At 36.9% G+C, this 13,019-nt stretch overlaps 1 protein-coding gene and 1 gene segment (V, D, J or C); both read left to right on the plus strand.

The window, feature by feature from the left end:
* The window catches only part of LOC306863410 (Ig kappa chain V-III region MOPC 63-like), a 773,265-nt gene that overhangs the window by 453,588 nt on the left and 306,658 nt on the right, over positions 1 to 13,019 (plus strand).
* On the plus strand, positions 185 to 11,833 carry LOC306863391 (sodium-dependent neutral amino acid transporter B(0)AT2-like). Of its 2 annotated transcripts, none has more exons than XM_079406716.1 (12): positions 185 to 414; positions 2,604 to 2,808; positions 2,890 to 3,047; positions 4,736 to 4,856; positions 4,976 to 5,151; positions 5,232 to 5,342; positions 5,857 to 6,098; positions 6,229 to 6,382; positions 6,754 to 6,955; positions 7,081 to 7,240; positions 7,328 to 7,490; positions 8,522 to 11,833. In XM_079406716.1, exons 2-12 carry the CDS (start codon positions 2,604 to 2,606, stop codon positions 8,816 to 8,818), a joined length of 1,989 nt encoding a protein of 662 aa, XP_079262842.1. In that variant the 5' UTR covers positions 185 to 414; the 3' UTR covers positions 8,819 to 11,833. The 2 variants fall into 2 exon arrangements, with proteins under 2 accessions (XP_079262842.1, XP_079262841.1); XM_079406715.1 differs by lacking the exon at positions 185 to 414 and adding an exon at positions 1,037 to 1,308.

Genomic DNA, 13,019 nt, shown 5'->3' on the forward strand with positions numbered 1-13,019 from the left:
TTTAGAAAACGCGTCTCAAGACCTTTTTTCTTATGCACACTGTTAAGTCTGCAAAGGTCATGTAATTTCTCAGGTCAGTGCTCAGGGTCTGTCCACCTCAGCTCAGATCCACATTTTCCAGTAAGCACAAGACTGTGGGCGGGGCTTGGCTGCTCTGTTTTGGTCTGATTGGGCGGTTCTTTGTGATTGACAGCTGAATGTAACTCAACGTGGCAAAATAAACTCCATAGGAATGAAGTTTCTCCTTGGTGCAGCACTTGTTTTTTAAAATGAAATGGATCGTTTAATCACGACGTATTTTATTGTTTTGTTGGTCTTTGGGGTCCTGACATTTCATCTGTGTTTAAAAGTGTTGGATAAATAAGTGTGTGATCTTCAGAGGACAATCACAGAGGAATCTGCTACATAACAAAAGTAGGTTATGACAAATTATTATGATTTACTTATCAAGTCAGATGACATTTACATGGTTTTAATAATACAAAAAAGTTTTAAAATGATATTCAATTTGCATTATAAAGTCTATGTAGTTTGTATGTTGCTTTTATTTAATTAATCTTTTATTAATAAAATTTTATTTAATTAATTAAGAACAATCTAAGGCAATTATTAATCCTGACTAGGTTTATTTACAATATATGAGAGTAAAGTTTGGTCAGTTGGGTCACTTTGACAGTGAAATAAGATGCAAAGTACCAGCAGCATCATTCTGCTCTGAAGTTGCATCATTTATCAACTTTCTGAAGGAAATTATCCGCATGCAGAATCATGCTAAAATATAAATAAACAATGCAGCTACTGATGGTAAACTGATTCGAATGCGTTGCAAGGAAAAACAAAGGTAAACAAAAGAAACGAAGGATAATGCAATATATTTAATGCATCAGTAACGTTGAGCATTTCTTCCTATACCTGTTTTTATCATTATAAATTTTTATACTCAATTTTTTTTTAAGTTTAGAAAATAATAAGGTGATATTTTAGGCTAAAGCTTGAATATTTGTACACTTTTGCAACAGTAAGTGGGCGGGGCCTTATAAAAAGGTTTTTTTTATGGAGAGGGTGTTGCATGAGGTTCCAATGAGGTTCCGTGAATCCACAAAGCGGAAGCAAAATGCGCGAAAATAAATGCTTTTCTTTGTCGCTATGTACTTTAAATCCTTGTTTCTGTAAGCTGTATTTATATGGATCATCTGGGGAACTTGAAAAGTTGTATCATTAAGAGGATTTGAGTCGCACGTGTGAGCTGGTGACAATAGCGCGCGCAGTCATTAACACGTGCGCGTGCCTTTGGGAAGCACAGCATCGGTGAGAATTTATTAATTCCTATATTTAATATGTGTGTAAGCTTTAATGTTTTACATGCGAATTTGGACGCATATTGGTGATTATTTAATTTTTGTTTCATATGTGAGATGCACTAGCCGTTCTTTGACTGGTTCAGCAGTGTTAGATCTCACAGCTTTTGTTTTATCGTGCACTGAAAAACTTTTTTTTTATTCTAAATAATCGTTTTAGAGCATAAACTGGTAGTTTACTGACGATGGTTCCTGCTGTCAGTACGCATGCGCACACGGTGATGTGAAACATTCAGATGTCAGGATATATGAGTCTGTTCACTTGAGTTATTTTTGCATTCACACTCTTTTACAAGTGGCCTCAGATCTCATTTTGGTGCATCTATTTTTCACATTGTTCTGTTTTTAATCCTTAACCACGAGATTGTTGAATTAAGGCGAGACACTGCAGGTGAACAGGGTAAAACAAATAACTAATAGTTATCACCTTACCTAGTTGATTGATTACATTGATAATTGCAAACATTTTTTGTATTACAAGCTTTCTAAAATGTTGTTTAAATATGCAAATGATGCATTATTTAATGAAATATGCGCTAATTTGCATACATTTCTAGTGCATAAATCTAAACACTGGATGAAGTTGGTTTCAAAATTCTTATTTAATTTTATTGACAGTGTCAAAAGTTTCGGGGTATCTCATTTTGTCACTCCATAATTCAGAAAATATTTTGGGGGGATAAAATGTTGTATATAATCAAGCAAATTATATATGAACACATCCCTCTGTAAATGATATAGACAGGAATAAAGATGTAAAGTTTGGGGTAATTAGCATTTTCAAATAAACAATAAATTGAAAGATGTCATTCTGTGAAACAAGATTAAGCTTTTTTTTTTTAATTGCATGTCATCATTGTCTTGGTATAATAACCTGTATGGCTAAAATATTAATAATTATGCAAATTAAAACACATGCACACACATTGCATATTATAAGCAATCATCTGGTGAAAACAGTCTGATTTATTCATTAGCGAATCATTTGAATGACTGGAAATTCACAAACCGTGTTCACATGATTGCCTCTAGCTTTTACTCCATTTGTTTGGACCGATTACTCAAACGGAAGTGAACTTGAATAGCCGTCAGACACAAAGCAGCATGTGTTTGAGCAGTTTTATGACTGAACTGGCAAGATGAGGTTGATTTTTATAGCTGCATCTTTTATGACGAAGATAAATCCGCAGTGGCTTTATGTGTGATTTGTTTGAATGGGCAAACGAGTGTCTGTTTCTCTCTCAGATGACGTCAGAGAAGCCGCCGTTGCCTGCGGACGGCCAGCGGGATGAAGCTGAACCGGGTTTAGGGCTCGAGCAGGAGGTCATAATTGAAACGGCCCGAGACGGCTGGGACAGCAAAGTGGAGTATTTTCTCGCTCAGGTGGGATTCAGTGTGGGATTGGGAAACGTTTGGAGGTTCCCGTACCTCTGCCACCAGAACGGAGGAGGTGAGTGAGGAGGAGATCGATCTGATTGGATGCAAACCATATCCAGGTTTGTTTTTAATTGTATTGTTTCGTGTCTTTCAGGAGCGTTCATCTTGCTGTATGTGCTGTTGATGGTGCTGATCGGTTTGCCGTTGTTTTTTCTGGAGCTGGCGGCGGGTCAGAGCATCCGACAGGGCAGCATCGGCGTCTGGAGGCACATTTCTCCAAAACTTGTTGGCATTGGCTACTCCAGCTGTGTGGTGAGTATTATCTTGCTTTATTGGTCAGTTGCACCGGTGCATATTTTTTTATTTTTTTTGGCAGACTGCACAAAATTATTACAATAATGCAATTGAAGTCCCCCTTCAGTTAATAATTTTATCTCTAAATGTCATATTATTGTCAAAATTACAAGATTTCTGTGAAAATTATTCTTCGTTTCTTAAAATGGATTAATTGTAACTATACACCTTTACAGCCTTAGTGTCATATTTAAGTACCTTTTAAAAAAAATCTAATGTATTAATTGTATAAATGGTCTAATAGCATTATTTATGCAATTGTAAATGCGGCGATAGTTCACTCAAAAAGGAAAAGTCTGTCATTAATTACTCGCCCTCATGTCGTTCCAAACCTGTAAGACCATCTTCGGAGCACAAATTAAGATATTTTTGATGAAATCCGAGAGCTCTCAGACCCTGCAACGCAACTGTAATGTTCCCAGTCCCAGATATGCAGTAAGGACATCGGTAAAACAGTCCATGTGACATCAGGGGTTCAACCATAATTTTACGAAGCTTGAGAATAACGAAATTTATTCAACAATTCTTCTCCTCATCCCGTCCCAGAGCTCCGATTTCATCAAAAATATCTTATTTTGTGTCCCAAAGATGAATGAAGGTCTTAGGGGTTTGGAAAAGTGCACACTCCTACTGTACAGTTTTAATTTATATTGCTTCTGGTAATATAAAAAAGCATTAAATGTGCCGGAATCCTGTGGTTGTGCATTTTATATATCGCTCTCCAGTGCTGGGTAGATTACTTACAAATTGTAGTCCATTACTGATTACAAATTACATGATGAAAATTATAGTTATTAACATGGATAACTATATAGGTGACTATTTTTTTTTTTATACTTTTAGATTAGTCAACATTATCGACAGCTTCAACAATAACAAGTGACACATTTTTTATAAATATATCTCAAATATTTCAGCCGAACCTGAAGCTGCTGAGCGGCGTTTGAATGAATATATAAATATATGCTGTGTGCTTTTCTCTCAATAACGAAATATTCACCACAAGTACCGACAGCGGTGAGAAAGCAGCAGTTAAGAACGCATCTGATTACAGCGATGTAGATGCTCCAGTGGAGTCCAGTCACATTTATTTATATAGTACTTTATGCGATGGATAGCCTTAACTCAAGCAGATTTACAGAATTAAACGTGAAAAACCAAAGTCAGTGTTGCGTTTAACTTAATATCTAGATTACATGTAATCAGTTACTACTTGACACTCTCTACAACATTGACCACTTAATGGTAATTGATATCATCAGCCTTTGGATTAACTGTTATCATTCAGCTAATAATGTATTACTAATCTTTGCAATCTCAGACAGCTGTCTTCTAATAATAAATCAACATCTTTTATGTAGAAACACTTTGATAATGATATGAAAAGCCCCGCTTTGCAATTTGACAGGATTTGTTACATGAAACGGGAGCTGTTTCAAATCTTATTTTTGAGACTGTCTGTGATAAACTGCAGTTTTATAGAAAAAATGCTCAGGAATGGTGTCAACTGATGAATTTGCATATGGTTTTTCTTTTAAGCATTTGAACAACAACAGATAGACATGTAAACACTATTAAAACTTGATTTTCACAATGTTAGTTTACTCTTTAATACACTGTTTTCCTGTTCTCTTTTTATATCCCAGGTGTGTTTCTTTGTAGCTCTGTATTATAACGTCATAATCGGTTGGAGTATTTTTTACTTGGGAAGTTCTTTCAATTATCCTCTACCTTGGGAAAACTGTCCAACAGAAGGGAACCGCACCGGTAAGGATTAGGAGTTTGTTATAAAATCAATAGTTTTCACTTGTGAGATTAGATATGAAGAACTGATGCCAGAAATCTGACTTTTTACATGGAGATGCATTCTTTATTTTCACTCTCAGTGAAGGAATGTGCCGCCAGCTCTCCCACAGCGTATTTCTGGTACCGTAAAGCTCTGGATATCACCGATTCCATTGACGAAACCGGAGAGTTCAACCCCATCATCACTGGATGTCTGCTGGCCGCTTGGGTCATCGTCTGTCTGGCCATGTACAAGGGCATCAAATCGACCGGCAAGGTACTTGGAGTTTGTGTTTGTGTCATGAATTTGTTGTAATTTGATTATTGATGATATTAATCGGTATCGGTTGTGTGTAGGTGATGTATTTCTCCTCTGTGTTTCCGTACGTGGTGCTGCTGTGTTTCTTGATCAGAGGCTTGACACTGGACGGGGCGTCTGAGGGCATTAAATTCATGTTTTACCCCAGGGTACGTAAACAAACTCTAAACTGTGTGTTTGAGTTGGAGATTTATATATTGAAGATTACCATAGTCCTTAAAAAAATCACCAAAACAGTGCCTTCTCTATGTGTCGTCGTGTTATTTACCTATAAATCTGTTGTTGTTTTTTAGTATTATTTATATGGTAATATAACAGTTATTAATATTTTGAAGTTTTTAAATATTTTAAACTTTTTATATTATTTTAGTAATTATGTGCTTTCATTATTTTTATTCCAGTTTTAGTATTTCAAGACAAACATTTAAATTAGTTGACAAGCCAACATTTTAGTTTTAAGTTTTTCATCCAGTATATACACAGCCTATTATTTTAATTCAGTCAACAATAACAGTTTTTAATAGTTTTATTTAACAATAACAACGCTGCTTAAAATGAACAATTTCTGCTTTTTCGTCATATATTATCATGTGAGGTTTAGTGTAATTCTGAAGCCATTCAGTTTCTCAAAAGTAAATGTTTGATGTGGTTGATTTCTCTCAGCTGGAGATCTGGGCTGATGTTCAGGTGTGGCGTCAGGCGGCGACTCAGGTGTTCTTCGCTCTGGGTTTGGGTTTTGGTTCTGTGATCGCGTACTCTTCCTACAACCCGCGGAACAACAACTGCCATCGAGACGCGTTCACCGTGTCTGGAGTCAACTTCATGACGTCTGTTCTGGCCACGCTGGTGGTGTTTGCCGTGCTGGGCTTCAGAGCCAAAACCATCGCCACAGAGTGTGTTAAACGGTCAGTATGTAGCTCAGACACAAATGGCTTGTGAATGTTTGATCTTAAAATGCATTATAATGCCTCAAGTATATTTTACTGAAGCTTTAAGATGCTTAGCTGTTTGTCTGTGTGTTTGTGTATGTTGCAGTAACATGAAGGCCGTGTTTGAAGCGATCAATGCGTCAGATGTGGAGACCATGACATTGAATGAGTATGAGCACTGGTACAGGACCCAGGGCCAGCAGCTGAGTATCTCCAGTTACAACATCACCGCCTGCAGCCTGGAGGAGGAGCTGAAACAGGTACAGAACACAACTAGATGTTTTATCTTTTCAGAACAAAACACGAGTGGTGCACACTTTTTTATGCAATTACGTTGCTTGATCTTTGGGTGGTTGCTAGGCTATTGCTGAAATATTTTGGGTGGTTGCTGGGACATCACTTTCTTTTTGAATGGTTGCTAGGTTATTAGAATGTTTCGGGTGGTTGCTAGGGAATCATTGGAATGTTTTGAGAGGTTGCTAGGGCGTTATTGGAATGTTATTGCTAGGTCTAAGAAAAGTCATGGCAATGAATAAATCTGTAGTTCTGCTCAATTCTACAGTATTTCTTTGGTTAGGAGTGACTCAGATGAATGTTTAAGTTAAAGTTTGCAATCTTCTCTCTCTCTCAGGGTGTGGAGGGAACCGGTCTAGCGTTCATAGCGTTCACTGAAGCCATGACGTTGTTTCCCGGGAGTCCGTTCTGGTCGGCGCTGTTCTTCCTCATGCTGCTCAATCTGGGTTTGTCCACCATGTTCGGCACCATGGCAGGAATACTGACCCCGCTGACGGACACCTTTAAGACCCTTCGTAACCACAAATTCCTCTTTACAGGTAACACTTGTTTTTTTTTTTTTTTTTTTATCTTGTTTAGATTTTGACTGTCTCTTGGTTTTAATCAGTATTGTTGTGTTTTGTGTGTCTGTCTGATCATTTAGTCTTTTTCCCATCTCTCCCAGCATGCAGCTGTGCGGTGGGCTTTCTGATCGGTCTCTTGTTCACTCAGCGCTGTGGAAACTATTTTGTGACAATGTTTGATGACTATTCTGCCACACTTCCCCTCATCATCGTCGTCATCTTCCAGACCTTCAGCGTGGCCTGGGTTTATGGAGCAGACAGGTATCACAAACTCTCTGAGTTCAAGCAGAAGTGACTTTATTTGTGGTTTGAAGTGCGTGATGTATACGTGATGTATTTTCAATGCAGGTTTTTGGAGGACCTGAAGCGGATGTTGGATCGGCCAGTTCCTGTGGTGTACAAGTACCTCTGGAAGTACGTGTGTCCGGCTGCTATGCTGGGGCTCTTGGGGGCCAGTCTGCTAAAGATGATCTTGGAGCGTCCCACGTACATTGCCTGGAACAGAGAAAAGGTCAAATCATGTGTGCTCTTACAAACACACCTTTACTTTAAACTTCAACCCTATAAAGCCTACTGTATCATGTAGTGCTTTCAAAAGTACCGACTTTGGTACCAGCCGGTACTGAAATGTAAAAACAATTTGAGCGCTGTTGAGCCATCAACATTGCTGTGTTCACACGCTCACAGATATGACTGTGATTGGCAAAAATGATCATCATTTCGTGCTCTCCACTGAGGCCTCTAAAGGATCAACACGATGAAAGCATCGCTGATTACCTGTTGCACACAATCCACTACAAGCCTTCTGTGGTCTGATTGATAGTTTAGACTTTAAGCATGTAAAAGTCCTTTTACTATAATTGTACAAATATCCACCTTCAGCTTGTGCTCCACGTATCTTTTTGCTGTCAAATCTAATGATTTTATGAAGTAAACGTCTGAATAACTTTAATATTTCCAGATGAACGCTTCCTGGACTGAATCAGCTTGGCTTTACTTGATTCTCCATGAATTATTATAATTATTTTTTTTGTTTGTTTTAAGAAAAATCAGTGCATCTCAAATCTGATCATCATTCCTTTTTAAGGAATGTTTTTTTCCAGAAGCTTTACTTTCACTGTTCCTCAGTGGAGGAATGATCTTCCCAAGCCTCCAAAACATCTCACATCTTTATAGAAAGGTTTATTTGTTCATCTCTTGATCATCATTGGATTGCATTGCATTATATGTTTGGATCATTTAAATCTCATCTTATCAAGACATATTATTGGCAGATTAATGACTGACATTTATAGAATTTTATGTGGTCTGCGGTCTGTTATAAATAGTCTGTTATAAAGATTCATTTACTTTACAAGCTATCAAATTTCATCTTAATTTTTGGCCATAAAAATATCTGCAACTGCACCAAATTGCATGTTTTTGTTCAGTTTGAACCACTAAATAAAATGGAGTAAACTGAATACATTTTTATTTTTTTAATTTTACAGGGTTACTTAACATTATTTACAGTATATACTTATTTCCAACCTTTTCTCCCAGGCGTCTAAGGAAGTGCTGCCTTATCCAGGCTGGGCTCTTGCTGTCCTGATCATGCTCATCGCTGTCGCATTTCTTCCTATTCCTATCGGATACATACATTTCCTCCTCCTGGAACGGCTCGGCCAGTCTCCGGCAGATGCTGAGGCGGGATACATGCCGTGTGCCTCCACAGACACAGACCTGACCCCTCTCGAAACGTTACCGCCCTCAGGAGGGGATCCCAGTTCATTTCCCCCTTTGCTTCTGGAAAACCAAGACACTCATTTGCAGAATGGCCACTTTGAAAGTGTGTTATAAGAAGAAACTACGGCACAAATCTATTTAAATCAAGACCATGTTATTAGCATGCTTTGCTGTTGGTAACAATCATTTGTATCTGTGCATACAGGAACTAAAATAACTGTTTTTAAAGTGTTAGTTCATCCCAAAAAAAGAAAATGGTCATCAACTTCATTCTAAACATCACGGATAGTCATCTGGAGTTATTTAGCCGCTAGTGCCGGCTGCTCTTTTCCATATATAACAGTCATTGACGTCTGTTGAGCTCCAGAATGAATTTTGCATTATATTCCAAGCCTTTGTGAAAATCTTGGCCTCTCAAAACTCCCCGTTTAAACCTGTTACGTGTGAAAACAGCTGTTATATGCGGCTGTAATAAAAGCTTTGTTGACCATTTCCTTTTTCGAGTGAACTGTGGCTTTAATAACAGTGTAATAATGGTACGGCTGAGCCATACCTGCGTTTGTGGGTCCAGGTGAACGTTGAACAACAATGCAACATTACAGTTACCTGTTACAACCAGGGATGGGTACTGAGAACCGGTACGTAATAACAGACGACCGATAAGCTTCAGGACAAACGATACTGTTATTGATGCTTGTGTTGATTTATCTCCGTATACTTCAATGTTAATGACGAATTAGAAGCTGCTGCTTGTCATTTTCCTTCATTGATTGATGTGGTCGATGTTTGCTCGACGTGCGTGTGACATCCATGTGCATGTGCGGTGTGTGTTTGCGTGCAATCAGTGGCGGCAAGAATGAATCGTTCGAAAGTGTGGTCTCATGCTAAAAAACTAAGCGACACCAGTGTCGGATGCAGTAGTGTAATAGTGAACAAAGGAGGCAACACCAGTAATATAATGAAACATTTATAAACACAACTCAACATCTAACGTTACCTCAAGCAATGCGCTGCAATATCACAACTCACGTGGCACATTCACATCAAATGTTATTCAGTGGTAGAGTTACATTCACGAGACACTGCACTTATTTGCAATCACAAAACTACATTATTTTTGTGTAATTTAAAGCCTTGCTGGTTAAATATTTCATTCAGAGCGCGCACACTTGAAGCGTGCGTACACTAAAAGGCTGGTCAAACAGCACCTGACCTTAATTATCGTCTGATTGCACTAATACTGTCAAAAACACACAAGGTTTACATATAAAAACAGTTATGTCTAAAGTGAAAGTAAACAGTTGAGAGAGAAACAGATGCGTGCAGCTCTTAAAGGGACAGAACTAAACATGCTGCCGATTGTCATTAAAGGGATAGTTCACCTAAAAATTACATTGTCATTATTTACTCACTCTCATTTTGTACCAAACATGTATTAATTTCTGACTTGTGCTGAACACAAAAGAAGACATTTTGAAGAATGAGGGTAACCAAACATTTGCTGGTCCCCACTGATTTTAATAGGAAAAAAAAGACAAATATGGAAGTCATTGGGAACCAGCAGCTGTTTGGTTTCCCACATTCTTCAAAATAACTTGTTCAACAGAAGAAAGAAACTCATTCAGGTTTAAACCTCTTGAGAGTGAGTAAATGACAATTTTAATTTTTGGATGAACTATTCATTTAATGTTAATAAAAGAGAAAAATAACTCCCTGCTCCTGACTGAAGAACTTTAATACAGTTGCTAAAATTCAGCAGTATTTTTTCACATATCTTTTTGCACCAAATGGTATCGATAACAGTATCAATAAGTACCGGTATTGATAAGCAGTATCAGTATCGATAAAATGTAAACGATACCCATCCCTAGTTACAACGGTCTAATCATTTGGTAACTGACGGTCCTGCTGATTTAGTGATCTGACGAGGTTTTTATATCATGTTTTGCATAAAGGTGTTGATGATGGGTTTGACCTGTCGGTCTTATTTGAACTCTACGATGCTAAAGAAGCAGCCAGTGCTTCGTCTCCGCTGAGGTCATTAACCCTTTGATGCGTGAATTGTCACATAGGTAAAAAAAAAAAAATTATTTCAAAATGGTCATTTAGTTTGCTTGGTGCATCAATATTTTGTTGTCATAAATAAAAACACATTGACACATCAAGAGGAGCTGGTTTGACTTGTGTAAGGGTCAAACTGTATAATAACTACTAGGTAATGGCTACTATAGCATCAAAGGGTTAATGTTGGTCCATTCTGATGTGTTCTTTGTTTAGTGTCGTTTAAGTGAGTATAAAAAGGTGCATTGTGTGTTCAAAAGAACCATTAAATATTAAATAATCACCCATAACTGATTATTTAATCAGTTTCAGATCTACATCATGGAAAGCGGTGTATTTTCCGAACAGAAATGTCTGGGTCATATTTCATCTTAATAGTCTTTAAAACACATTTAATTGTTTATGCCAAATATGACATGGACATTTCTTTCTTTATTTTCAGTAACATTCTATGTTCTTATTTTTTGAGCACCAACTACAGCCATCGTTTAATAAAAAAAAGAAAAAAAGTTTTAAACATGCTTAAAGTCGGGATTTCTTATGAAGTATTTCAAGGCAGCATTTTCAGAACAATTTGACAGTTTTTACTATTAATTTTATATTGTACAGAATTATTTTTGTGGCTATTTGTAAAATATCCCCCCTTTTTTATTTTTCCAAACACTGTCTTGGACATGAACATCTGACCCGCAGGCCAGGTTATTTTATGGCTTATAGTCATTGTGAAGTCGTTATCTTTGCCTCTCACAGGGGTTTGATGGCTCTTCTGTGTTTGTTCAGTAGCTTGAACTCCTAATATATAGATGATGAAATGATGTCATTTAACTCTATTCCTCGTATAGAATACTTGAGACATCTTTGATCTTGAAGGGTAATTTTATTGTCTGTGTTGTATATGTTCCACGCTACAGTATGTTTCCAGTATTTCCTCCTTTTGCTGTCAGTCAGAAACATGATTCTGAGGTCTTCAGTTTGTGTGAATGTTGTTTGATGCTCATTCTGTGCAGACAGACAGTTTGCCTCATGATGATCCTGTTTCTGTAAAAAAAATAAAAAAAAGTGACCCCTATGACTTTTTTTCTTTTTCTGTATAAAGGTGAATCTCTTGGGTTGCAAACATCTGGCTTATTTTATTTATTTATTTTTTGAATTAATGTTTTCCTGTAAAAACAAACACAACAAAAACTTTAGCACTCATGGTATTTGCTTCAGAGTTTAAATACTTTAAATGTTTATTTTACAGTTATATGAATCATTATTGAAAATGAAATGTACAAAAAAAGAAAAAAGAACTTGGGTAATAATGATACATTTTGTGATTTAAAAATAAAAAGTTTTGGGGTGAAATGGACTTTATTTCTATTAAGAGACCCAGATTAAGAGTGTATCTGCCCAATTGGACATTTCCATTGATTGATTGATTAATAATATTTTAATTAAATATTTTTTTTTTTTCCTTTAAATGTAAAATTTCAATTTGAAATGTGTGTGTATAGTTTATTTGCTTTCCTTTTTTTAATTTTTTTTTTTTTAGATGATTTAAAGTCCTAATTCTGCAGTGCTCTCTAGCTGTTCTGTGCTGTTGTCACGTGTGGGAGCTAATGGTCCTGGGACTCCGGTTGTCATGGTGTGGAGCTCCACCCTGGAAAGAGACCATCCACAAACAAAGTGATGCTCAGTGCAGCTGAAAGACATAAATCACCAGAGGAGAAAACTTCCTAGAAACGGAGATCAGGTATGTGGGAAAATGTTTAAATCCGAATGATTTGCAGAATCTTTAGTTTGTTGTACCTGAGCTCTCGGTCTTGTGTTCAACCCTGAAGTGTCATGTATTTATTATCCAATTATTCAAAATGTCAACATGAGAAATGCTCTGATTCACAGCGATTCTCAATGCACCAGTTTGATTATTCGTAATTTATTTCTCATTTGTAAGTCGCTTTGGATAAAATGACTAAATAAATAATATCACCAACATGCTTTGGTCTGCATATGATCCAGATATGATCAAGAACTGATTGTTTCTTGTCTTAATGTAAATTTCATATCAACAGATAATGCGTTTGGCCTATTTGTGATATTTAGTCCATATTTTGGTCCGATTTCAACTTGTCTATAACATAAATGACACAAGTTGTGTGCATAATTCTTAAACTACCCAGGAAAATGTTATACTGAAAATGTTTGACTTTTTTTGTATTTTGGTACATATATTTAAATTTGACCCCAAATCTCTTTATTTTACTGCCTTGCA

Source organism: Barbus barbus, assembly GCF_936440315.1.
Source record: "Barbus barbus genome assembly, chromosome: 44".
NCBI classification, from domain to species: Eukaryota; Metazoa; Chordata; class Actinopteri; order Cypriniformes; family Cyprinidae; genus Barbus; species Barbus barbus.